This window comes from Odontomachus brunneus, unplaced genomic scaffold (genome assembly GCF_010583005.1).
Source record: "Odontomachus brunneus isolate Ranch 3 - 2012 unplaced genomic scaffold, Obru_v1 Obru_scaffold_203, whole genome shotgun sequence".
Classification (NCBI taxonomy): domain Eukaryota; kingdom Metazoa; phylum Arthropoda; class Insecta; order Hymenoptera; family Formicidae; genus Odontomachus; species Odontomachus brunneus.
Window position 1 is genome coordinate 9,117 of NW_022639653.1, and position 27,316 is coordinate 36,432.

The 27,316-nt window shown below is 39.7% G+C and overlaps 5 protein-coding genes across 9 annotated transcripts in view; 2 read left to right on the plus strand and 3 right to left on the minus strand.

Annotated features, from left to right (window-relative positions):
• Positions 1 to 6: 6 nt before the first annotated feature.
• LOC116852149 (tyrosine-protein kinase transmembrane receptor Ror2) lies at positions 7 to 4,502 on the minus strand. The gene is made up of 6 exons (XM_032832205.1): positions 4,351 to 4,502; positions 4,076 to 4,266; positions 3,691 to 3,952; positions 3,367 to 3,609; positions 3,087 to 3,283; positions 7 to 2,925 (listed from the first exon to the last, which is right to left on the minus strand). The coding sequence occupies exons 1-6, from the start codon at positions 4,406 to 4,408 to the stop codon at positions 1,918 to 1,920; spliced, it is 1,959 nt and encodes a 652-aa protein (XP_032688096.1). The 5' UTR covers positions 4,409 to 4,502; the 3' UTR covers positions 7 to 1,917.
• A 233-nt stretch (positions 4,503 to 4,735) lies between these two features.
• LOC116852151 (tRNA methyltransferase 10 homolog A) lies at positions 4,736 to 8,575 on the plus strand. 2 transcript variants are annotated; one of them, XM_032832210.1, is made up of 7 exons: positions 4,736 to 4,884; positions 4,980 to 5,285; positions 5,453 to 5,767; positions 5,861 to 6,007; positions 6,075 to 6,180; positions 6,260 to 6,512; positions 8,338 to 8,575. In XM_032832210.1, exons 2-6 carry the CDS (start codon positions 5,259 to 5,261, stop codon positions 6,493 to 6,495), a joined length of 831 nt encoding a protein of 276 aa, XP_032688101.1. In that variant the 5' UTR covers positions 4,736 to 4,884; positions 4,980 to 5,258; the 3' UTR covers positions 6,496 to 6,512; positions 8,338 to 8,575. The 2 variants fall into 2 exon arrangements, with proteins under 2 accessions (XP_032688101.1, XP_032688100.1); XM_032832209.1 differs by having other exon boundaries at positions 5,458 to 5,767.
• Positions 6,541 to 17,056, minus strand: LOC116852150. 2 transcript variants are annotated; one of them, XM_032832206.1, is made up of 6 exons: positions 15,917 to 17,056; positions 14,615 to 14,749; positions 13,154 to 13,241; positions 12,901 to 13,072; positions 12,419 to 12,562; positions 6,541 to 9,017 (listed from the first exon to the last, which is right to left on the minus strand). In XM_032832206.1, the coding sequence occupies exons 1-6, from the start codon at positions 16,210 to 16,212 to the stop codon at positions 8,818 to 8,820; spliced, it is 1,035 nt and encodes a 344-aa protein (XP_032688097.1). In that variant the 5' UTR covers positions 16,213 to 17,056; the 3' UTR covers positions 6,541 to 8,817. The 2 variants fall into 2 exon arrangements, with proteins under 2 accessions (XP_032688097.1, XP_032688099.1); XM_032832208.1 differs by lacking the exon at positions 15,917 to 17,056 and adding an exon at positions 15,035 to 15,240.
• A 1,169-nt stretch (positions 17,057 to 18,225) lies between these two features.
• Positions 18,226 to 26,511, minus strand: LOC116852148 (integrin beta-PS). Of its 2 annotated transcripts, none has more exons than XM_032832204.1 (10): positions 26,326 to 26,511; positions 25,665 to 25,845; positions 25,251 to 25,563; positions 24,933 to 25,161; positions 24,762 to 24,846; positions 23,999 to 24,646; positions 21,661 to 21,972; positions 21,125 to 21,325; positions 20,491 to 20,994; positions 18,226 to 20,228 (listed from the first exon to the last, which is right to left on the minus strand). In XM_032832204.1, exons 2-10 carry the CDS (start codon positions 25,842 to 25,844, stop codon positions 20,163 to 20,165), a joined length of 2,538 nt encoding a protein of 845 aa, XP_032688095.1. In that variant the 5' UTR covers position 25,845; positions 26,326 to 26,511; the 3' UTR covers positions 18,226 to 20,162. The 2 variants fall into 2 exon arrangements, with proteins under 2 accessions (XP_032688095.1, XP_032688094.1); XM_032832203.1 differs by lacking the exon at positions 26,326 to 26,511 and adding an exon at positions 26,066 to 26,283.
• A 251-nt stretch (positions 26,512 to 26,762) lies between these two features.
• LOC116852147 (DNA ligase 3) overlaps positions 26,763 to 27,316 on the plus strand; it is a 61,102-nt gene continuing 60,548 nt past the window's right edge. For both annotated transcript variants that reach the window (XM_032832201.1, XM_032832202.1), the window contains exon 1: positions 26,763 to 26,999. The gene's annotated coding sequence lies outside the window, so the exon portion shown is untranslated. The remainder of the gene's footprint in view (positions 27,000 to 27,316) is intronic.

Sequence of the window (27,316 nt, forward strand, 5' to 3'; positions counted from 1 at the left end):
GAGATAACTAAGTGGACGCAATTATTTTTTTTTTTTCTTTCTTTCGTAGGGAACACTTTTCCCCGTACACCCTCGCAATGCAGGGTACAACATAGAGCTTTTATTATAAACTATTGGATTGAGTCACAAGTAACCACATATATAATGACAGATATAAATAAATATAAAGAAAACAATAAATGTAAATAAATATGTAAAACATATAGACACAAGCAAATACAAATATGTAAAACATATAGACACAAGCAAATATAAATATGTAAAACATATAGACATGTATATGTTAACAATTTTACAAAATAATTATATTTGAATTACGTTTGGGTAATTCAGGATATTCAATTCAGAATTGTAAATGTACACAGGGATATATGTGTGAAACTTGATTAAAAATTACATCTCGTATTCCAAATATCTTGCTGTTTTTGCGAGAGATGTTAATATAAAATTAAATAAAAATTTATACAAAAATTTGTAGGAAGAATCGATAAAGTTACTTGTGACTCGATCCAACATAATACAAAATTCCGCTATTCGTTTAAAAATCTTTACAAAGTATATTACGTATTAAATAATGATACACGATATCAAAAAGATTACATGCGCGGCAAACGCTGAATACATAATCTGAAATCGTAGAGATTTCGCGACACCGTTTTATCCTTGTAGCGGAACATCGTGATGCGTCTCTGCATCTTCTTAATTAATAACAAGTCCACAGTGTGCATACATTCATTTAATGATTCGCTATTGCTTAACATTCCTCATAATTCTTCTCTCGTTAATTTCAGCACATTAAATAGGTTTCATTTATCTGTATCGTTTTCCTCCCCCTTTTTTGGTACAGCGAACGATCTAACAACCTAACGTCTAACAATGAAGGAGCCTCTAAATATCGGGCGATTCGCGCGAAAATTTCATCGACGTTTCGGAAGTCAATCCCTACCGGTAGAATCGTTTTGAGTGAAGAAATTATTTCGAAATATTCAAAAGCCGGACCCGTGTTCGCGCAAACTTCTTCACTTACAACGATCCTAGGAGTTGTCTCACCGGTGGAGCCTCGCGAAAATCACCCTGCATAACGTTGCTAATTGTAAATGCACTTTTATAGCCACACCACTTTTATATATTTGCACAGACTCGGTAATACCTCACATATTGGAAAAGCGTTGCTTAATACCACCGGATGCGTAATTGGAAGCGTAATCGAACGTCAAGTGGAAACGAACGAGTGAAAAACAATTTAGACTTGATAACGCGATATCCAAAAAGGAAAAAAAGACGGTGGGTGGCCGAGAGAATGAAAGGATAGCATCGCGTCCTAATACGTGGTCTGTTCTTCTCTCAGCTGTATTGCTGAACTGGTGCAATAAGTTAAAGTGAGACAAGTATATTTTTTCTCGCTCTAACTTATTGCACCAGTTCAGCAGTGCAGCTGAAACGAACAGATCAACAGACAGACGACAGTCTCATAAGAAGAAGTAGCGGAAAAATGCTCTTGAAAAAAATATTAACGCATCGTGCAAATATCGCGTTCTCCGTCTCGCAAGTTTTCCACGTGTAATTGGTCCATTTCTCATCCCGCGCGACGCGGCACGACCGATTCGCGACCGATCGGGCCGGGCGAATCCAACTAAGAAGGCATTCCATGTCACATTTATAGTACAACACGAAGTTACTTACCTGAAAATGTATAATCGTGAAGTGTAGGTACACGCACACACGCACACACAAGTGATGTCGCTTACTCTTAATCGATGAAGCGCCGTCATTGAGAGAAATAGAGAGAGAGTAAAAGAGAGGGGGAGAGAGAGAGAGAGAGAGGGGGGGGAGAGAGAGAGAGAGAGAGAGAGAAAGAGAGAGGCCGGTACCACCATCATCATCATTGTTGTCATCTTTCTTCGTCAGCCTGATCGTTCACACGCGGATGCGCAGCGGGACGCTGTCCGACTTGTTTTCTGCCTCCAGTTCATGCTTGATGCCGTCGAGGGTCTGGTAGATCGTGCGGAAGGTAGGCCGATCGGATGGTCGCCTATTCCAACAGAGCTTCATCAAATAGTATATCGATTGCGGCGTGTTGTCGGGGCAGCGCAGCACGTTGCCCTCTTTGATGTACTTGACCACTTCCTCGTGCGTCATCCCGTAGTACGGCTGCAGCGCGAAGCTGAAGATCTCCCAGAGACACACGGCGAACGCCCACACGTCGGACTCAACGGTGTACTTGTTGTAAAGTATGCTCTCTAGTGGCATCCACCTCACGGGTATGGCGTCCTGCTCGTCACCCTTGTAGTAGTCCTGCAAATAGATCTTCTGCGACAGGCCGAAGTCCGCGATCTTCACGATCATCTGGTCGTTTATCAGGCAGTTCCGCGTGGCGAGGTCGCGATGCACGAACTTCCGATCGGACAGGTACACCATGCCGGACGCTACCTGCAGCGCGATGTTGATCAAGTCCATGTGCGAGAGTCGTGAGTTCATCGCATTGCCATCCTCACGGTCCTGTGTGCTGCGTATAACGTAGCTGCTCGGCGAACAAGAACGCAAGAACTCGTTCAGGTCGCCACGGCCCATGTACTCGAACAACAGGCACATGGGTCGTCCCAACGCGCACACGCCAAGCAGCTTCACAATGTTTGGATGGTCGAATTCGGCGAGCAGACACGCTTCGCGTTCGAAGTCCACCAGCAAGTCGTCCGACGCCTCCTCTTTCAGCATCTTCACGGCGACATTGGTAAACTCCTCGCCCAGCACCAGTCCTGGCGCCTTCGCTTGGAATACGCGGCCGAACGCACCTTGACCCAGATCGCGCACGTAAATGATGTTGTTTCGCGGGAATTCGAGCTTCTCCAACTTTGGATTCAGCTGCGCGCTCGTCTTGTGGTAGGCCTCGTTGTTTGGTAGCTTGTCTAGGTCGATGTCCACGTCCTGTAACGTTCCTATGATCATTATAATGCACAAGATATTCGACAACTAAATGGTGAAACCGAGAAAGTATAGATAATGTAAAATTAGGCGTTTTATGAGAAGTTATCCTGGTTTGTTTGTACCATCCTGTACATGTAAATCTAACGTCCGAGAATACGTACTTGATTATCAGTCGGATTGTAGCCTCGTTGGCGTTTGTGTAGTCTTTGGCTTAGCAGGATGAACAAGACGAACAGGAATATGCCAACTACGATCGCGAAGCCTACGAATGATAGCATGAATATCATCGCCGGTGTGACCAGCATTTCCACCTCGGAGTCCTTTGGTTCAATGTCCAATATTTTACTCGTAACATTATCTGAGAAAATAATTATTAAAACGAATTGCACGACAATCATACTGAAACTTGGAGCATTTTTGTTATCTTCATTGTCTACTCACCACATACAGGAATATCGCAATGTTGCCAGCGTATTGAAGAATTAGTCGTGAAGCACCATGGCACTGGCTCATCACCGCCCGCGTTCCTACAGTAGTTCTCGCCGTGACGAATCTGTGGGAAGACATCGGGAGGCTTGTCATGGCTGTGTGGTATCTGCACGCTCCACGTCTGACAGTTCAATCCGTATTTGGTTTTATTCACCTTCCCCATATAAAATCTACCGTTGCCCCTGATGCAGTCATCTACAAGTCAATTATTGAATCAATACAATTATATATTTCACGTATACGTTGTTGAATTATCCAAAATTCAGAGTGACTTACACGTTACGTCCTCCTCGTCCATATCAGTCAGATGCACGTGCGAACACGTAGGTACCGTTTTGTTCACTTTGGGCAGACTTTCACATTCTGGTAACACAAAGTGTCCACGTGAGCGGATGTAAATGTCTCGTTGTTTATTGTCTTCAATCATCGCCCAATCGGTGAAGCAGAACTGAAGACGTATGGCCATACAGTCTTCGTAACACAAGGGTAAGCCTACTGATTCGTGGCACAATGGGAATGCATACATGCACAGCATTTTCTGCAAGCATACACATAATATATTAAGAATTTTATTAATTAAGAAAGAAATCAAGTTGCTCAATTAGTTTTAATGCTTCTTGATACTAAATTACTAAAAATATATGGACATGTAGTTGCTTACCTCTGCTGCTGAACGACATGGTTCCCCAAGCCTCAGTATCAACTCGTCCCACAGATCCGTGGTGATTTGCTCGTTTAACAATCCACCAGGATTGTCTTTGGAATCGTTGAACCATACTTTCCCAATACCAGCAAGATATTTCTTACAGATCTCTCCGCTGTATGGGGCACAGTAACCATGCGACTCTGATCCTTAAGCAAAGAGCAATATCAAATAATTTGTGCATTTGTGCAATTGTGTTGCTTGTATAATATTTATGATATAGAGACACTTACTTGCTTGTGTGGAGCGCAGAAATATTGCTGTCAGGTAAACGATGGCCCAAAACACCATTATTTACAGTCATCTAAATATACACATATATACATATATGCATATATTTATGTATATCTATGTCAATACACGTGTACGTCGTCGCACTGTGCGTCGCAGGAGAGATAGTTCACATTGTTAACGAGAAATCAGTGTTTATAGGACTCGCGACATTCGCCAGATCTGTTTGGTGGTAACATCGAGCCATATTAATCGGTCGACTGGAATGCGACAGCTGTATCTTGCGAGGAACGATATATCATGCCATTCCATACCGAGTGACGTAAACAATGCACATGAAGAAGTTGTATGTAATCTTAAATATTGATATTTCAGCGGCACCGATAGCGCGGATCAGATCATGGCGGTAAACTCGATCCGCTCAGCGTAGAGGTTACGATGGACGCAGCTGCTGCTTTTATGGTAGCCAGATTCGTTGTATGTCTGCCTTTAATCATCATTTTCGTTGGAACGAGTGAATGTTGACTAAAATCGACGTGAGAAACGTTTCTCGTTATACTTCGTCCTATAATGTACGCGTACATGTGTACAATTTGCAACACATCGTAATGAAAATAAACATCAACTGTAGATCAACTGCAACGTTTGAATTTTCGCGGTGAACTTGATAAGTCGACGGCCGTGCCATCTAACGACGTCGTGGAAAAACCTGTTGCGTCTAATATCACCGAGTTCAGTCAAAATAAAGGAAGAAGAGAAGAATCACACGCGTTCAAGTTTCACGATTATTTAACAATATGGATAATGTAAATTCTACAGAAAACAGCGAGACCGTAATTGTAAATAAGTTACTCGAGCTACCGAGGGTTTTGAGCAAGAGTCAGTTGAAAAAAGTGAAGAAACGGGAGAAATGGCTGAAGCGGAAAGTTCAAAAAAGGTTAGAAAACACTGATATCTCATCTATTTTCCCCGTCTCTTCAATGAAAAATTTATGGAATCTGCAGATATTCACATTTACGAGAGAAAGTCTTTCCGTTTGTTTTCGATGTATTGTTTCCTCATTACTGCAAACTTGAAATTAGCTGCTAACTATATGTTTATCAGTGCAGATTACAAGAGAGAGCTAAAACAAGGGAGAAACGTGCCCACGCACGTGCGAATAACTTGAGCCTGGGCCCGTCTAGGAAGTTTCTAAAGAGAAGTACCATGGCAGCCAGCTCTTGCAAGCTCACAGTGACCATTGATTTGTCATTCGATGAGTTAATGATCGATAAGGACATTGCTAAGTTAACAAAACAAATACTAAGGTGCTATACTTTGAATAGAAGAGCAGCAGCCCCTTTGCAATTTTCTCTCTCCAGTTTCACTGGTAAATCCAGGGACGACATGGAGAAGCACAATGGATATGAACATTGGGATGTAAGGCAATATATTTACAGATTTTCTCTATTTTATGAAAAGATATGCATAACTGATTGGATATATACATTGAACTGTTACTGGATCTTGCAGGTGAACTTTCATACAAAGTCATATATAAATATTTATCCTAAGGACAAAATCATTTATCTCACGAGTGAGTCAGAAAATGTGATAGAGCGCTTGGATCACGATTTCATCTATGTCATAGGTGGTTTGGTTGACCATAATTTTCACAAGGTAAGATTCAAATGTCTTCAAATGGCTTTGCTGACTTTCTGTTTCCACTGAAGTGCTTAAAATGTAGGGTATCTGTCACAAACTAGCGAATGAGGCAGGCATTAGGCACGGGCGATTACCATTGGACAAATTTCTACAGATGAAAGCGAGGAAAGTCTTGACTATAGATCATGGTAAGCAGAGTGCCGATATCCGTCGATATATCGATGATAATTGAACACCGAATACAGAGAGATCTAAACTTTCTTTTAGTCTTTGAAATATTGTTGAGAATAACCGAGGGCGATACTTGGCAAGAGGCGTTTTTGAAAGTATTGCCGGAGAGAAAAAACGCTCAACCGATCGTTCTTGAGCAATGCCAGAAGCAGGAAGAATCGTCGGACTCGAAGTCCACCGACGCGCGCGATACGTCGCTGGTAAGCGCGCAGGTTTCCGACGAAACGACCGACCGGCTTGACTGCAGCGTGGAAGTGAACGTCGCAGAGTAGAGGCTGCGCTCAGCATGGTAAATGAGAATTTTGTATATAACGACATATTTTTGTATCGTTCGTTATATTTTCAAATATAGAGATGCGTACACAAGAATAAGACGGCAAACACCAATTAGAAACAGACTACATACAAAAATTCACGTAGACTCGACATTTTGTCGCCTCGATTCTCCTCGCGCACTTTTACTGATTGCATTTTACACATCTCACGAGTACACAGTTGCAGTGTGTGACTCTATTTATTCAACGTTCCCGCGCTTGGGATACAATGGTCTTCCGTTTCCTTAAACGCTAACATCTTAAATTACGTTACACTTACTTTTCTACAATCGACCATAACCATTTTCTCTCTTTCTCATCTACTCGCACACCGTCCGTACGTCAATAATACAGTGAATAGACACGTTTGTACACGTGACATGCGTACACATTTCGGCATGATAGTCTTAACATATAAAGCTATAAAATTTAGATAATAGTATATATATAATCATATAATATACAGAGTGGTCTACTTAAATAGAACACCTTGAACATTTCACTTATTTTTTATGATACGGAAAAATGTTTTAGATGAAAGTGGAAGGGTGTCGAGGAGGACATATTTTAGTCACATTGCTTTTTTCTAGGTGGAGGCGTTAAAAAGATATGAAGGTCGCCTTTACTTTTTTAAATGGAATTATGATTTTTTTTTTATAAATATGATACCTCTATTTATTTTATGCATAAAAATACTAAGAAGTATAATTGTCTAAAAATCAATAATTTACAAGATATTTTATACTTTGTTCTGACAAAAAATTTAATCAAGATGTTCAAAATGGTGACCTAGAAAAAAAATGTGACGAAAATGTGCCTCTCTCGACACCTTTCCACTTTCATCTTAAATATTTTTTCATATTATTAAAAATAAGTGAAGTATTCAAGATGTTCGATTTAAGTGGACCACTTTGTACATAATTTATATAATTATATATATATATATATATATATATACGATTTTAGATATCAATATAAATTTTTTTATGGGGGACGTCGTGGAACTTTTCACATAAAATATATGATTTCTCTCATATGTAAGGCTATTACATGTCGACTTGTGTACATCCTTTCTTTTCTTTGCTTTTCGCGAAGGAGATCCACTCTAATATTGATTGCTCTCTTAGCATTCCCTTAACGCGATTTTCTCGTAAATTGTGAACGACAAAGGCTCGTCTTGTGACGCTCCAGATCCGTGAGCTCCAAGAAATTGCGGTTTCTGTCCTTTCGCGAGTACACTACTTCCGCATCGACGAGGTCTTGGTCGGTAGGAAATCAAGCTCTCAACAAGCCGTTAGAATAAATACGCAACTCATAGTGAAGAAGATCAGGCCATTAGTGACATCAGATACATGATTCGAGACTGATTTTTTGATTAGGTACATTGAGAGATATATCTCTTATATTCTATTTTTATCTTATTTTAACTTATTTCTATCTTGGAGCTTCCGTTTCCGTTCCTTATCGCATTTTCTCTCCTCGCCTCACAAAAGCAATCTATTCGCTCTTTCTTCCAAAATTTGTCTCTCTCTCATCTCTTGTACTTCCATCTGTTTCTCCTATGATTATCTCAAAATACATGTGACAATATAATACATTCTTTTGCGCACATAGCGTAAACGTTCCTTCACGCTTATCGAGTGCAGTCCGTACGTGCCTCGCGCGTTCGTACATTGAAAGTTGTATAATATAATACAATAAATGTAGAGAGTAATCACACGTTACTGCATTTTACCCCATTGACTTTTGAGCTTTACTCGATCGGCCGATTTATGTGTTTGCTATCGTTTTCATTTTCAGAGTGCTGTAGCTAATTAATCGCCGTAGGTCGGATCAAGCGCATGACTGCATGACTGACTTCGGATAAAACGTTTGTACACATGTGCATATTTATTACATCGCAAATGTACATATTCCTCTATTACTGTTAAAATAATAAATACGATTGTAATACAGTACGAGTGTGTCAGGTGTCATACAGTACACGTATCATCAGGTACACCTATCTGTCTAAATGAATAAAATTTGGTTTCTCTCACGTTCATTCACTGTCGATCGTTACGTCGAGACTTTCTACACGCACATACACCGTTGTGTTGTACTCGAAATTTTAAGCGAAATCGTTTTGATTCGTCGTTAATCAGAATATATAAATAGGGATTAAAGTAACATTATTAAAATAGTTACAAGCGGAGATTGTAAAGCTGAGATAGGCAATCAATCAAATCATATTACTATGTATTCAGCTGTCATTTGTTCGAGTCTCATAGCGATCGTTCATTATGTCGTATTTTGCGACGTGCACAATTTGCCGATTTCCTGTTGGTCAATTATCTCGAATTCGCTGTCGCTCTGACCAGAACAGGAAGATGTAGAACTCTTCTCCGAGAGTTCTAGATCCGAAAGCTCTAGACCGTCCGAACTGCCGTCTTCGTGCGATGGCATTTTATGACCCGCGAGGTCGTTATCGTTGAGAAATTCTGTGAATAAACAATTAAGATAAATATATTAAAATTAAGAGAAAACTGATGAAAAGTAAATAACTCTTAATTCTAAACAGAACTGAACAGGTGAAGGTTGAAATCGTTAAACTTTCGGCGAGTTTGATTTCTGAATGTTGTGTACGTATATAAAAAGAAAAAGAACTAAACTCTACATATTAAAGCCTTTAAAAATATACATCTAATTAAGAGAAAGATAAGATTTATTAAGTGCCGTGCGCTAGAATCTAAATTATCATTTATATATGTATAAAATATTTAAATATATATTATGTATGATATACAGGGTGTCTCAAAACTGGTAGAACACCCGTTAGGGGTGTGCCTCTCATACACACAACGCAAGAAAATCACTTACACTTCCCATTTCCCTACCCCCCATACACACATACTAAAATTATTCACAGTACTCAACCACCGACGTGCAGAAAACATTCAAGTCATCCACGCACTCGAAGGAAGCATATCACACATGTCCTCTCCCTCCGGCATATAAAGCGCAATCATTCCGCTCATTTTCACTACAAACATTTAAATTATCCATGCACTCATAATCGCACACAAAAACACCCGCATATTACTCCCACATACAGAAAACTTGCCACCCTCCCTCCCCTCCTAGTCCCGGTCAGGCACTCACCCACAACATATCCACTCACTCACTCATCCACATTTATTCCCTTGTGATACAAAAAGGGGAGACAAACGGACAAGAAGGGCCCCTGAAAAGTCCACAGCGTTCTACGTCTCTGAGCGCTCACTCGGGACGATAAGAGATTGGCAGACTTAATTCATTAATATTTCGTTAACTAATTGTCGGATCCAAAAATGCAAGAGGAACTTTCAATTCCAAATTGCACCCTCTACCTACCTCTAACGGGTATTCTACCAATTTTGGGACACCCTGTATATTTAAAATCAGAAGTTCAATAAGGACAATGAGAGAGTTCAAACATAGATGTTACAGTGCGATGAAAACTAATAAAATAATTAGTGACTGTTCTCTATAGATGTAGGAGAAATTTATTTATCATTATAGCATGATTTTTAATGTTACCAAACGCGTTTCGGTCCATTCGTGGACCTTCCTCAGCGATAAAAAAAGAAAGTCAAAAAACAAAATAGATACAAAATATCCAATAAAAATTTACAGAATATATTTTATATTTAAAAATAAAAAAAGAAGTATTGCAAATTTTAAAAGAGGGAATTAATTAAATAATAATAGAGATTCAGGGTCGGTTTGACGTCAAAAGTTGGATTTACCGCGTATGTTGTAAAGTCGAAAAAACATTGAGCGCGTGCGTCAAATATTATTATCCTTGCATTCACACTTAATCGCCTGTATGTAGTAGCCCCCCACTTTTCGAATTTATTAATTTTGACAGTTGTGCTGATTTGTGCTAGGTTTGTGCTACATTGTGCTCGAATTATAAATTTTTAATACGAAAAATGAGCGAGAAAAATGGAAAAAACCGTTTTTTTTGGTAGCCCCCCACTTTTCGAATTTATTAATTTTGACAGTTGTGCTGATTTGTGCTAGGTTTGTGCTACATTGTGCTCGAATTATAAATTTTTAATACGAAAAATGAGCGAGAAAAATGGAAAAAACCGTTTTTTTTGGTAGCCCCCCACTTTTTGATTTTCGAAATTTTTTTTATTGTGCTAGGTTGTGCTAAGTTGTGCTAACATTGTGCTAAAGTATTATCTTCGAAAAATAATCATGAAAGGAATAAAACGAAAAAAACGATTTTAGGCAGAAAAGAAGAAAAGTAAGATTTATATTCGTATAAGTCAACCAAACAATATATAATTATATATCTGAGTTGCTCTAGGCTAGCACAAGTCAGCACAAGCTTCAGTTTCGCGAACATAAGAATCGAAAGGGCACTTTACTCTTGACCGCGGCCCTTCGCGCTCGCAGTCTATGTCATTAATCACGACTTCTAGACTTTGGATCGACTCAGAATTGCATATCTGAGTTGTGCTAGCCTAGCACAAGTCAGCATAAGTTTCAGTTTCGCCAGTACAAGAATGTAAAGGACACTTTACTCTTTAATCTTGATTTTCATTATATTATATTATTATATGGTATAGTGAAAATTTAATAACTAGCAAAAACTAATGTTTATGTACTAATAAAATAAAACAGTAATTTTAACATAAAGCAGATGATTTTACAGCAATATAAAATAAAAAATATTAAAACGAAAACGACAAAAATTTTAGAATACAAGAAAAAAAACAAAAAATAACAAAAACATATAAAAAAAAGATAAAAAAATAAAAAAACAAAAAAATACAAAAAACAAAAAATACAAAAAACAAAAAAAATACAAAAAAACCGTTCCGATAATTTCCACCTTGACGCGGTGGAACGCCATACGTGCAGAAAACAAATGCACAACAAAAAGAGATATCTTCTTTACTTCCGTGTAATTTAATATTATCCTGATCAAGTTGCGCGTGCGAAAGGTTGCGAAAATCAAGAATAAAATACCTTTAATATTTTTGTGCTGGCGAAACTAAAGCTTATGCTGACTTGTACTAGGCTAGCACAACTCAGATATGCAATTCTGAGTCGATCCAAAGTCTAGAAGTCGTGATTAATGACATAGGCTGCGAGCGCGAAGGGCCGCGGTCAAGAGTAAAGTGCCCTTTAGATTATTGTGCTGGCGAAACTGAAGCTTGTGTTGACTTGTGCTAGCCTAGAGCAGCTCAGATATATAATTATATATCGTTTGATTGACTTATACGAGTATAAATCTTACTTTTCTTCTTTTCTGCCTAAAATCGTTTTTTTCGTTTTATTCCTTTCATGATTATTTTTCGAAGATAATACTTTAGCACAATGTTAGCACAACTTAGCACAATAAAAAAAATTTCGAAAATCAAAAAGTGGGGGGCTACCAAAAAAAAAACGGTTTTTTCCATTTTTCTCGCTCATTTTTCGTATTAAAAATTTATAATTCGAGCACAATGTAGCACAAACCTAGCACAAATCAGCACAACTGTCAAAATTAATAAATTCGAAAAGTGGGGGGTTAACTTCATACAGGCCACTTAATCGCACTAACATCTAAAGTACTGCTCTTATGGAAAGAAAAAAAGAGTTCAAATATCAAATGTTATGTTTTGTCTCTTAATAAATGGACATAACAAACACGACATCAAAACATAAACCTAGTGATATTGTATGGATATCAATCCGTGCGATAAGCCGGCTAAGTCCAGTTAAAGAAATCCAGGATCGATAAATGCAAAGAAATAAAATCAGTCTTGCAATTAGTTATCGCGTGAGTTTTCCAATGAATACCTTCGACATTTGAGATTATTTGTAGAATTTATCAAACGGAACTTGTGCAGATCTTTACACTCACCTTGTTCTTCATGTTCTTTCGGTGCTTCCGCCAATGCGCTCGTCGGCGTTGACGAGTACTCTCCAACGTCACCAGCTTTCGTCAATATCTGAATATTTGTCTCAGTGGCTGCTGGTAAAAATTCCTCGATCTCACTGTCCGATTCTGAGAAAAAGAAAAGAAGTTGTTAGTAGATTTTAATGTACGTTAATTTGCGCATTAGTAATATTACAATGAGAGAGATTCCCAAATGATAAAATAACGGCTATTTCATATCATACATTTCTTTTTATCTTCAAAAGAAGATAAAAGAAGGCTATTTTAATTACAATTTATATCTTAATTACAATCGTAATTTTCTAAATAATTAATCTGATTTCTGAGAATTTTCTTAAGTCTTAATGTTCTTCATTTAACTTTTGTATGACAAATTAATTTTTAGAAAAATGGATTATTAAAAGGATTAAGATCTTCCTTAGCGAGACTTGATCACTTTCCGTTACCTCTACGATTGCTTGGTGGAGGTCGTACAGAAAGCCTCCTGACAGTTAAATATATCATCACTGCTGATATCAGTAGAATGAGCATAAAGAATATATATTTGAGCAGCATGCCATTCATCACGTAGTCCAAAAGCCACATTATCACAGACACGGAACACGCAGCGATGCAAAACTGAAATTGCAATTCGAACGTGTAATTAACAATTGTAAATGGTAACAGTAAATCGGCATCATTGACAGAGAGTAAATTTACCAAGCCCGGCTGTTCGTCCCGCAACTGTCCCATGCTGTGCAACATCTTTTTCGCCATCTGCTTGAGTTGGTCGAGCTTCGAAAACAACCTGAAAGAGCGATAAATTTTATCTCTCTAACATTTTCATTCTCAATGTAACGTCACATCTATTCACACGTTACGTTCTTACAGTTTACGTTAAACACGCGTTTCTTTTCTTATTATTCTTTTTCGGAAGATGGAAATTTTTAGATAAAAGAGGTCAAAAGTTCCCTATATTTCTTTTTCTATGACCGTTCGTATCTTTTTTTCTTTACATAATGCGACCTTTTTTCCTGACTTTCTTGATCTTCCTTTTTTTTTCACAAAAATTCATAAATATCTTGCGCAACAAGTTACAGTGACCAGATTTGGATTTTGTGAAGATTTACAATTGTACAGGGAAATAAGTAAATAATACAAATAATAAATAATAAAAATAAAAAATATAAAAAACAACGATAAGATTAATTAATAATTGATGATAAAACAATTGTGTAGATTATATGATAAAATGTGTAAACTGTTTAACAATTTTTTGATCAAATTAAATGATTAATTAAGCAATTGATTTCGAGTTAGATGTAAAATTAAGTGTAACGATTATCCTTATTATATTTCTTTTCGTTGTATCTTCGTAAATTAGGTCGATACGACGAAACTTCTAGACTCTTCTCGAAAGCTTAACTACGCACACATATAGTCGATTGAGTAAAGGTAAATACTTTTCTCGATGAGTTTCGCAACGAGTTTCGTAACGCATTTTACGTTCAGTAGAAATTGTTTTTTAGTAATTCTCAAGGGATATATTAGCAAAACTCATCGAGGAAAAATGTTGCTACGCTTAATCAACCGATTGTAATACAATACAATTAAAATATAAATACAATACAACTAAAATATACAGATACAATTAAAATATAAAAAATATTTACGAATAACGATTGCGTTATCTTGAATTTTTTACGCTTTTAACTTAGTTTTCGAAATTCCAAGTTCTGAGTCACACATACACACACATGATAAAACTAATAAGTTTGTTCGTTTTAGCCGCAGATGTCTCGCACTTAACGAGTCTTCCTTTCTCCAAATATATATACAAAATTTTAAATACAGACAATGCTAATGATCGCAATTAAAGCAAATAGATCAATGCTCAATACACAGATTCGATCACTACTTCGGACACGAGGAGATACTCAGCGGTTTGATTCACGTTTCGATTCACCTAAGGTGACTAGACGTCCCGATTTTTCACCTTTCGTCCCGAATTTTTTCAAGTGCTACTCGGGACACCGATTTGTCATCATTTTCAATGATTGTCAAATAATTTTCGGATCTTTTAACCCCCCTCTCCCCCCGCTTCACACATTTATGAAGTGTCCCGAATTCAGAACTGGGAAATTTGGTCATCTTAGATTCACCTCCTCTTCAGAAACTTACATTTCGATCTCGAAATCCATTGTATGATGATTTGTGATGATCTGTATGATCAATATCATGTTGAACCAAATCGTCAGAAGTAGTAAGATACCGCTGCTCATAGATAAGCCACGAAGATGTAGCATGAGGAAAATCCTTTAAGTAAACAAACGATTACGTCAAGCGCGGAAACACCGAGTTCGTTTGTTGATACATACGTATGCATTCGCTCTTCAATAACAATAACAATCGATTCATTCAAAATTGGCGAACAATTGAACGAATGTCTCGCGGGGGAGCAAACTCACGTGTTTTCCCGCTTGCGAGTTTCTCATTAAAACGCAGGAGAAACTTTCTCCTTACTCATATCAACAGATTTGGAGTTATTCGGGGATTACGGCACGACGAAACGCGTGAATGCGCTCTCTAATGCGTACTTACGGATAGGAGAACGTGCTGATCGAGAACGTGTCCGAATAAAAACTCAAATGCGACTAAACGTGTCCGAAAGTCCTGCGGACAGCGCGAGCGTGCGTGCGTTCGTTTGTTGTGCGCCAGAACTTTGCCTGGCGCATGCGCGCGTGAAAATTAAAGCTCGATCTTATCGGCACAAGATTTTTGTCACTGGAGCGATACAGCGCAGCGTTCACGCCGTGGTATTGCGTACATACTACGCACAGTCGCGCGATTGTAAACATATGCATACACATTGATACACATGCACACATTATATATGTATATATAACCGATTCGTTGCTAAATCCCCCACGAAGCGTTCATCCGTCCGCGCGAGACGCGGCCTTGACCCACAAGGCAAGTTACTTGCAAAACGTAAAACAGCTGTAACGCGGCACGTGACGTCACGGGAAGCGCGGCGCGTCATCGCGAGAAAACACGGAGGAGAGCGCGAGACGCAGAGAAAGAGGATGAGAACGCGCGTAAATCGCTAATACATAACGTAGGCCGATAACCGTGATCGGGTGATTGTGAACGGGAAGCGCGCGCGCGAGAGAGAGAGAGAGAGAGAATCGAAAAGACGCGAGAGCTGGTAAGAAACAAATGTCTGATATTCGCGATGAGAGAAGAGGCGCGCTGGTTGAATCGCGTTAAAACTCCGCGGGAGCATATCGACAACGCGCACGCGAGAATCAGAGAGGGAGAGAGAGGAGAGAGAGGAGAGAGGACAAAGGGGAGAGATCCTTAACGTGGGAAACAAAGGACCCGGAACACTCTTGTGTACTATCGCTCTCTCCTCTCCTCGCTCCACCTTCCTCCTCCCTTGGAGAACGTACATTCACAGTATGTACTGTTACAAATACGTACACGAAAACTATGTTGCCCGTGAGGAAGACTGGAACGCTCTTGACCAAGTTTTCCACAGACAGGATCCTCCGCAGGAAGTTCCAGAGCGGTCGCGTGTTGTCACCGGTGCGGCCGTCGCCGTGCTCGGTTTCCTGACTCCTCTGCTGTCGCGAGGCTTCCGCCGCCGCCGCAGCGGAAGCCGCGGAAGACGACGGATCAGCGGTGGGCCCGACCTGCGAGGACGACGAAGGAGACGTAGGCGCGTTGTCGCTCCGCGTCCGTCGACAGTAACACGCGAATTTCACGAACCGTTCCATCGCGCTGCCGCGATCGTCGCGTCCAGTTTGTCGCGTAGCTGCTCTCGCGCGGCTCTGTAGCTCGTCGTCGTCGTCGTCGTCGTCTTCTTCTTCGTCGTGTTCGTCGTCCTAATTGACGCTCCGTGCGGGCATGGCACTCCGGTGAAAAACCGCCGCGCGCGCGGGTGTATTTATAGCGCGCGTGACAATTGGGGGGTGGTGGAGTCGGTCGTCGTTCGACAACGACCACTACGACGACGACGGTAGGAATTCCTCCGCGAGGGTTTCCCTCCGCGGCTCCGCGCCGCGCTACTCTCGGCCGAGAGCGGCCGAGATCGCTCCGTGAGGACTCCGAAGGGGAAGAGGCGGGATACGGGTGTACGGACGCGAGAACGAGCGAGAACGAGAGAGGATTCAGCACCGACTCGCGGTGACGGTCCCCGCGACACGTGCGCGAGCGAGAAGGCGAGAGTTCGCAGGTGCGCTCCTCTACGGGCGAGACGCCGCGGAGGCGCAAAGGGCAGCGCCAGGACAGCTGACACACGCACACACCCCCCTACGGTGTCGCGCGACGGTGGTACAGCTGTGCCGCGCCGTGTCGATCCCGTTCGCTCGCCACCCCGTGACACGCGACTCGCAAAACACCGTCTCCGCGAAGTCCGACCTCCCGAGAGCGCACCGCGACAGCACCGTGGATGTGCGCCGCAACGACCGAGTAGACGCGCAGTTCTGTCGTCGCCGCGACCGCTGCGAGACGACCGAGACGATGATGATGTTGCGTCGTTGTACGCCGTGACCGATGACGCGCGATGGAGGCCGCGACTGACGTACGCTCTAGTATTATGTCGCACGTCTGTCTCTGGTAGTACGGCGCTGCGCGATCCCACTCTCCCTCTCGCTCGCTCGCTCGCTTTTTTTCACTCTGTCCTACCCCCTCCTGCCTTCTCTTACTCCTGGGCGCGTGTACACGTGACAGCGGCGACGCGCACGCGAGGTGCGTTCCGCCGTCCGCGACGTCCGTACGTGTAGGTGTACGCGAGTATCCTTCCTCGCTGTCAGGTCTTCTTTTCTCTTTCGATTGCGGCTTTATTCCGCGGGAGAGAGAGAGAAAATCTAATTCCTTCTTATCGTTTTTCCTTTTAAGTAAATATTTATCCCTCAGAGATTAAATACAGAATTCTTTTTTCTTCTTATCTTCCCAATTTATAGATTTCTCTCAAATGACCCGTCCGTATCGTTTTTCCTTTAAAGTAAATATTTATCCCTCAGAGATTAAATATAGAATTCTTTTTTCTTCTTCTTCCTTTTCCTTCTTCCTTTTAAGTAAATATTTATCGCTCAGAGATTAAATACAGAATTCTTTTTTCTTCTTATCTTCCCAATTTATAGATTTCTCTCAAATGACCCGTCCGTATCGTTTTTCCTTTTAAGTAAATATTTATCCCTCAGAGATTAAATATAGAATTCTTTTTTCTTCTTCTTCCTTTTCCTTTTAAGTAAATATTTATCGCTCAGAGATTAAATATAGAATTCTTTTTTCTTCTTATCTTCCCAATTTATAGATTTCTCTCAAATGACCCGTCCGTATCGTTTTTCCTTTTAAGTAAATATTTATCCCTCAGAGATTAAATATAAAATTATTTTCTCTTCTTATCTTCCCAATTTATAGCTTTCTCTCAAATGACCCGCCCATAACAGAAATTCTGTTAACTTACAATACATCAGGTAGTAAAGCAAGCTGGGCCCAAGAGGTGGTAACGACAGGATTCGTTTCCGGAAGCTTATCTTTCGTGGAACCCATACTTTTTTTTTAATTTTTACAAACCGAACCACGCGTTTACAATATCGTGCTCGAACGTTCAAACCAAAATCAACATTGCTATCGCTGTTTCATTCCTTATGATTTGACATAAGCTGCTATGGCTAATTTTAAATACTAATATCAGATAATTGTTTCTCTCAACCTCTACTATCACTGTCTCTGAAGAAGACAGCTTTCAATATTGCCGTAAATACACATACAACATAACGACGTATTTACTAACACATCATCTTTATTAATCCTCGCATAATGTTTACATCGAAGTCCGTTGAGTTTTGCGATCGATCGCACGTGGAGTAATATAGATAATAACAATTAATTCGAGTCAAGCTAGTATAAAAAGAAAGAAAACGAGAAACATAATTATTAATAGCGTCGTCAATATACTGATTTTGTCATCGCGCAAAGTTATAGCTGCTATAAAATTGTCAAAAAGATAAAACTGTCGGTTTTCGTGAGAACGAAAACAACACGGCGAGCGAATACAATGATTATGCAATAGAACGCGATTCATGTTTGTCAGAATTATTACAATAAAAAAGAACAATTTTATTATGCTACGCATCTTAATTGTTCGCGCGATATCGCTTTGGGAGATTCGTGATGAAAACAATTGAAAGATAAACATTTCAGTCCTATTTTGTATAAACTTCCTCGAGACTTCCTTCGAAACAAGATATAAGTCGCTTCAAATAGACCAATTATCACGTACGATTAGACGTGACAACTCGCATACCGGACTTATTTTTTCAAAATTATTCACTCTGTATACTCCAGAATTCTGATCTCTCTATAGAGATTACATTAAATATCTTGTAACCGGTTACGCACATCTGTAATATATGTTTACGTATGTGAAATAAAATATGCCTCTCGTGTATATGTATCATATAATCGTGCAGTTTAACTAACGTTATAACGCGGAGTTAAAACTTACTTCTATAGGCTCGGGCAGTACTTTATACATTTATACAATTTCCTATAAACACACTTTCGAGTCACACGACAAGAGAGAGGTAAAATAATGTTTTACAATTAAAGCGATTATATTAATAAGACAAAATATCCGAGAATAAATGCAGTCAGATTTTGTTGCATGAAGTGTAATGCTTCATGGATTGCACTAGTAAGAGCAACGACACATGTACCTGGATATACAAAAATAAATTTTTATAAAATACTGTAAAATATGGCTGCTGAGAACCTCTAAAGAGTACCTATAAAATATGGCAAACATCATTAGATTTAATATAAATCAATATGAAACACACTAATGAACTCATTTTTCGAAAATATGTTAATAAATATATTGTAGATTTATAAAAACTTCTTTATAAGAAATCTTTATGAATATTCGTATATACGTATATGTCATAGATACGTATGTCGTTGAGTAAAAGATATAATGGGAGCTTTCCAGCAAACCATACAATCGATATGGTGTGACAAATTTGTCTCTTCACTGAAAAGCGCCTAATATAGGAAGATCCTTGAGTCATTTAGTTTATGATAAAAAAAAGGACAATGAGATACCTGTGTCCACTATTGTTCCTTCTTTTGTCTTTTCAAATAACGAGTCGCCGATTTATGCTGCTTGTTTATCAGCATACAAAATATGTGCGTATATATGTTTATGTATGTTATAGAAAATGCAAAGGTAACTAAGAGGTTAATGTAAGCATATCATCGTCGTAATATTAAAGGCACTTGAATATCAAAATTAGCCTAAGTAGCGTGATCTTAAATCGCCGATCGTAATGAGACGTGACGTTACTTTGCAGTCGTCCGTGAACAAATTGCGCGTGTTTTTCTTTTCTTTCTATGCACGCACGCAATACACAGTCTATGTTATATGGCAGTATTAAATCGTTCTTTACAAATATCTCAACAATTAAAAATACCGTATTAAATTAAATCCTTTAAATAATTATAAACGCTGAAAATCTATCTTGTTATATATATATATATATATATATATATATATATATATATATATATATATTCACCGAAGCATATATTCCCGCTTCGTGCTAAGTTCGAGATAATATCGCACCGTCAGCCGGCGCACAACTTGATTGCGAACCGTTCGAGATTGCGTCGCAGCGGTTCTTTCTAAAGCTTTTTCTCGTTACCTCCGTCTCGAGATTTATTATTTTCCAGCGTAGGTCGGATTCTTGAACGTGGAAGTCGCTTGCTTGTAGATCGGATTTTCGCCCTGTGCATAAGAAAAGCAAAAAAAGACGTTATTAATTCTATCAATTAGAATTATAGAGATAAAATTTTAATTTTTACTTAATATCATATGTGTGTTTTCTCTTTAGATTAATTTTGAATAGAGAAAAGATTTCGTTCAAAATCTTTTTTGGCACTGAACGGCATTAAAGAAAAATATCTACGTCCAAGGATCTACTCTATTTTAAGTCTAATTCTACTTGAATCTCAGACTAATTTCTGTTTAATATGATGTGTGACCGTACCGTGTCCCACTTGGCCATCATTCTCTCCTTTTCAAATCGGGCGAACTCCCGTCGATCGTGTATCGTTGTCAGCAGCTTCCACAGCAGCAGTAACGCGAGACCGATCAAAACTATCGCCGCGATTACGCCGAGCACGATGCCCAGCATGTAAACCTGCGGCGGGCATTCGCGCTCGTTCTGCGCGCGTACCTTCAAGCAGTTGGTCTCGTTGTAGTAATACACAAAGTTGTACTTGCAATCGTCCTCGTCCGTGCCGAAGCACAACACCTCGTCGTTGTCTACGTCGAGTATCACCGTCTCGACACCCTCAGGCACGAATTCCTTGCAGTTCTTCGCGCACTCCTCCGGCTCGCTGTAGTTCCCAGTGCCGTACATCTGACATTGCACGCAACTCTTCAGCTCCTCACAGCGACTCGGGCAAGTCGGGCACTTGTTGCAGTGCTTGCCGGAATATCTTGTGTTGCCTTCTTCGTGGCAGTAACATTCTCCGCAGATGCAATCGCCCTTCAGGAAAAAGGAAGAAACGTAAGTGAAAATGAATAATTCAGCATAAACGATGTCGCGAAACAGATCGCAAACTGCTGGCAATTATAGGAAATCAACGCCAACATGACTACACCGTCGTTACACTTACATGACCGGAGCACAGCACGCCGTTCGTGGTTCCCGGAGCGATGCAGGAGTCGTTGGAAGATCTGCAATTGCAAGACTGTCCGGTCCAGCCGGCGTTGCAAACGCATTGACCGCATTCGCAGGAACCGTGATTGGAGCACAGTTGACCCTGATCTCTGTCGCAGGAAAAGTTGTCGCACTCGCAGAAGGGTCCTGATATTACCTGCAAGAATAAAAACGCAGATGCTACTAATATTCGTAACGTATGATTGATATAATTATGACATAATTGATATAATTATGACATAATTATGCGATTGATCCTTTAGTATTCGTGTTTCGTTTTGCTCAATAAATTTCGCCATCATTTCACTTTTATCCCTAATTTGATCTTGTTGCTAACTCCAAGTGCTGTAATTCAAGAGATATATTAATTTCTTTCTGAGTGATTTAACGTCGTATTAATTAGTTCGAAACTATTGTTATATTGTACAGCAAAAAGAAAATGAAGAATGTCCGTTAAAATAAGTCTAAATTCTGAAAAAACGAAGTGCATACCTCATCTGTATTTTCACGCTCTTCGCATTCACACTGACCGCAGGCGCACGTTCCGCGGCCGGAGCAGTCTACAAGAGTAGTGTTGTCGGGTCGACACGATTGGAAGTGTTTATCAAAGCCTGTCATTTCTTGATGCGGACTGCACTCGCAGTGTTTGCCAAAGAAGCCGTCGTAGCATTCGCAAATTCCACACTTGAGCGTACCCACGCCGTTACACTCGGGCGACTTCTCCTCGTACATGTGTCCCTCACGTTCGCAGTCGCAGTCGCACAGCATTTCGAGATTCACTGTGAGAGTTTCGTTGATGCCGACCTGTAAAGAGATAACCATTAGCTCGAATCAATCTGCGACCTGTCAAAGTACAGGATGAAATTTCTAAAACAATACTAGTTAGGAAGAAAAAAAGGAGATAAAAGGAAAGAGCATTTAAGAGCCAGGCATAGACGCAATCACTATATTACAATTTAACAAAGAATACAATATCGGTTATATCAGTTTACGTTTCGACCCTATTTGGGTCCTCTTCAGAAAATACAATAGGGAAAAAAAGTTCAAGCGCAAAGATCAACCGTTACGGAAGATCAATCTTTAAAGAAACGTACGCAAGTAAAGTTAAAAACGCAAATTAGAACAACAGTCGACATTCGCATACAAACAAATGTTATTACTCTTCTCTCCATGGTCAAACTAATGTGGCCAACAACGTTTAAGTAGACGATGCGGCACCAGCTAAATTGGACGAAATAGTTCTCTGCAATGATGACAACAAGGGAAACGATTAAAATGCTTAATTTAAATGAAAGAAAAATTAAAAAACAGAATAAGCCAAAAAATGCACCAAAATTAAACACAGAGAGGAAAATACAAAAATATAAATACCTATATGACGTTATAAAATTAAGCAACTGACGTGGCGGGCAAAGTCAATATGACGAGATAAGGTTTACTGTACGAAGATGTCGAAGCAAATAGAGTGCGTTACAAACAAACAGCAATAATAACAACTAAACTGTTGAAAGGCACTGTGTAGAGGGGAGGACGTAAACCGCACGCAAATATTAAAATTTAAATTTAACGAGAATATCCGATGTCCAAGAAATTCCGTGTCTGTCCGATTGTTTAAACCTTTTTCTTTTTGTTTTTTGATATATAACATTTCAGAAATCAAATGTTTAAAACAGGAAACCTCTTTGTCGAATGTTTCGATATTCTCCCAATCAAACTCATGTTATTGTTAATTTGATGTGAAGCACTTCCGCATCCGACGGGAGTTCGCCCGATTTGAAAAGGAGAGAATGATGTCCAAGTGGGACACGGTACGGTCACATATTATGTTTCATATTAGACTAAAATTAGTCTGAGATTCAAGTAGAATTAGACTTAAAATAGAGTAGATCCTTGGACGTAAATATTTGTCTTTAATGCCGTTTAAAAAAAGATTTTGTACGAAATATTTTTTTCTATTCAAAATTAATCAAAAGAGAAAACATATATGATATTAAGTAAAGATTAAAATTTTATCTCTATAATTTTAATTGATAGAATTAATAACGTCTTTTTTTGCTTTTCTTATGCTTTCCTTATTTTCACAGGGAAAGTCCGATCTACAAGTAGCGACTTCCATGTTCAAATTACAGAAATTAATGACAACTTAGGGAGTTTACGGAGTTATTCTCGTTTTTACTAATCTACCTGTTTGACCTACATATGACATTTATCACAATTTATACAATTAATCTTATAAACAACATTACTGTTGACCCTTGCGCTTCAACTTTTTTTTCCTAAAATGAAAGAAAAATTAAAAAATAGAATAAGCCAAAAAATGCACCAAAATTAAACACAGAGAGGAAAATACAAAAAGATATAAATACCTATATGATGTTATAAAATTAAGCAACTGATGTGGCGGGCAAAGTCAATATGACGAGATAAGGTTTACTGTACGAAGATGTCGAAGCAAATAGAGTGCGTTAGAAACAAACAGCAATAATAACAACTAAACTGTTGAAAGGCACTGTGTAGAGGGGGGGACGTAAACCGCACGCAAATATTAAAATTTAAATTTAACGAGAAGTTATGTAGAAGTTACGTATGTAGTTTTAGTATTTTGAAGAGAACCCAAATCGGATCGAAACGTAAACTGATACAACCGATATTGTATATTTTGTTACATTGTAATATAGTGATTGCACTTTTACACCCGTGTCTGGCTCTTAAATTCTCTTTCTTTGTTTTTGTATTTAATACGTTAGAGCCATTTTTATCTTTTACTTTTAATGATAGATTTCAATAAATTTCGTTTGCGTAACAATCGCAGCACAAGGTGCTCTCTTACCGGATAAATATCGAACTTCTGCTTCCATTCCGATCTATTGGCTGGGCAGCTGGTGACTTCGATCTCCGCGATGAACTCTACCTTCGTGCCAACTTTCAAGCCGTCACACTTGGACGTCTCAATCGCTGGTCCGGTGCCCAAGCAACTCGAGAAATATTTGACTTTCACCGCGCTGCTAGCGGTATCCTTCATCTCTACCGAGCTCGAAATAGCATCGTACTGCTCCCGGATCAGTTCCACGACGTTACTGGAGTCCTCTGTGAGTTTGCCAGCGAACGAACCCTCTACATGTTTCGTCAGTCGTTTGTAGACGTTGATTTGCTCCTCCGTGACCGCCCATATGACGTTGATCGCGTTTTGCTTCACTTTCAGATTGATTTGAGAGATGCTCGGGTAGTCTTGCAGAGACGAGTGGGTGTACGTGCCGTTCATGTCCAAATGACACAGGCCGTCGTTCGGCTTTATGATGCCACCTAGTTTGCCGTCGCCCGCATAATGGAAACCAGCATCCGTGGAAAACACAAGCAGTCTGCGTGCTTTTTCGCGCCAGCCTATCTGGTTTCTACAAACTATGGCCTGCATGATGGCATCGAAGCCACCCTCTGGCGCATCCAAATTGCCAGATACCAATGCATTCCGCACTAATCCCTATGAACAAGAATGATTCCATGGAGAAATCATCGTAGATGAATAGAACGTCTAGAACGTCCCTCTATGTGTGTGTACTAATATATTTCCTATGTATTCACGTATACATTCATACCGCGAAATGGCTTGTATCCTGCGACAGCCTCATGATGTTTTTGTACCCGTAAGGCGCTGCACAACCGTCACATGGTTCTTTAAGACTGAAATAGTGGATGAAGTTTAATTTATTCAACGTATACACAAACAGATAGTAGATGTTTTGCCTTCAGTTTCTGTAAGTACTTACGATTTTGGCACCGTGTTCACGTATGGCATCACAACTTTGTCGACAAAGCTACCGAAGCCCAAGCGAAAGTTGCTCGTGATTTTACTCATACTCTCGACCAACAGCTGGCCTAAATCTGACAATTTTTGCTTGTCATCTTCCATAGACTTGCTCAGATCCATGAGATAATAGAGATCAACGGGATAATCCTCTGCTTGGGAATAAGCAAAGGACATTCTGTAAGCTTCGTCTGAAACAGAGATGTGTTTGCGTTATTTTACTTCACAACTAAAATGGCACAAAGCTTTGTAAGCATTTCGACATAGATAAGTGACTCACTTATTCGAAGCTTCAAATTGACTTCTTGTGGCCACATTTGGACAGCTTCTTGTTTTCTGCTGCCACTGCTGCTGGAGCTCTCCTTGTGGAAGTGTGAAGAGGATGACGAGCTAGAGGATGAACCAGAATACGAGCCTTCAATGCTGCCGTATCCTCCTCCAGCAGCACCACCAGCAGCATAACCACCTTTCGTTAAGTTACGATGTCTTAACATGCTGAACACATTGTCTGGATTCCATGTATATTCAGGAGGACAAGTTGCAAATATTTTGGTGTTGATATTTGGAAGGAAGCACCGCTTTTCTGAGAATTTCTGCAAAAAATGAATTTTATTTAAGATTTATACAAACTCCAACTGCAATTCATATAAGTCATTTAAGACAAATATTTAGAATAAAATTAATATAAACTTACCGGTGCGGCACACCAAGCACAATGTGGAGTTTGTATACATTCATGGCACGTTTGTTTACTAATACAAGGATTCATGCCAGTTAATCTCTCTGGAGGACCGTAACTGGCCTGGGCAAACACAGTTAACAATCCTGCCATTAACATCCCTACTACAACGAGCCATCTTGAGCTGCCAATCATCCTACATAATCACAGATATATTAAACCTTCTACTTCAACAAAAATACATCATTAAATGAACACAAACAGATAATTGAAATGCGTTTGTAACATTTAAACGTAGAAAAAATGTTACAAACTGAAAAATTAGAGAGGTCAGAGACGAAAAGACTAAACAGAATGTGGTGAGAAATTTTCTGATGAACTGACGATAAACGGAGGTAATACTTTGGATCACGTACGATTTCGTCTTCATTTTTACAGCACGCCGAGACGCGATTCTACGACAAACGATCGCACAGAACGGCCGATTAAAAACTGCAGTCGGACTGCACCTTTCGTGGTTACCGCGGCTTATTCATGCACAGTGATGCCGTCATCTTTATATTTGCACAGGCAGCATCACGCTTCAAATGACTAGTCGTGATCGACGTAGTCGTCTTGGCGTGCGATAAACGAATAATAATTCGTAACAAGATGTCAACTACCGAAAGCGGCTTACTTATTGTGAGTGTGAGCGCAGCGTGCCTGATCGGGTCTCTGTGATTCTACAGCATCACAAATGTTTGATTTAATGTTTCTCTCTCTCGTCGTTCCCGGATCACCATAAATGGCAATCCATCAAACGAACGCACCAACGCACACTGCGGCCACGGGGAGTGTTCACTCTTGCAACTCGCGTCTGTTGCGATTACGCGCGACATTCCCACGTCCGCACGTTCATTGGCCCGAATTCGGGGCGACACGCCGCGTCGCGATCGATTCGATTAGCTTTGTTGCGAATGGAGTCACAGATTGCGCGTTAACCAATCAGATCGTCGGGAGGAACGCTTCCTCGCTCGTGCGTTGCCGCGCCTGCGCGAGTTTCGGGCTCTCACGTTAGCAGCAGTGACTGTCTTAGCGGCATCTTGAGATATTTCGAATTTTCAAAATGTGGGAGTGGTGAGTGGGGAGCGGATCGTCGCGTCGTTCCGATGATTGAATATCGCAAATATTATGCGTGTATTCGTGTCGGTGGCGCTCGACGTTGTTATTAATGAATTGCGGGGCGTGTTCTTGTCGTGTGTGTCTGATGGATGCCGAGTTTACGTTGTTTGTTTGCCCAGGACGTTGAACGATATTGAAGAGTTCACGGATCGGAGGATGCGTCATCACTTTGCCATTGCGATAAGAAGGGTGAGTGATTCTATTCATAAAAACATAGGTTGTACAATAGTATATATTAATTTTTACGTATCATTGATCATCTTTGACTATTATTAATTTCGTGGAATTATAATCAATTGTCTACGAGTATGAACATTGCGTAAAAATTTCGTGTATTGTATAAAATTTCGTCCCAAGGTTTTTTTCAAAATAGCGAATTTTCATTTCATTATTTGTTAGAAAAGAGATACACGCACAAGCATGATGGAATTTATCATCTATCATTTTTCACATTATATACATACATATATATATATATATATATATATATATATATATATATATAT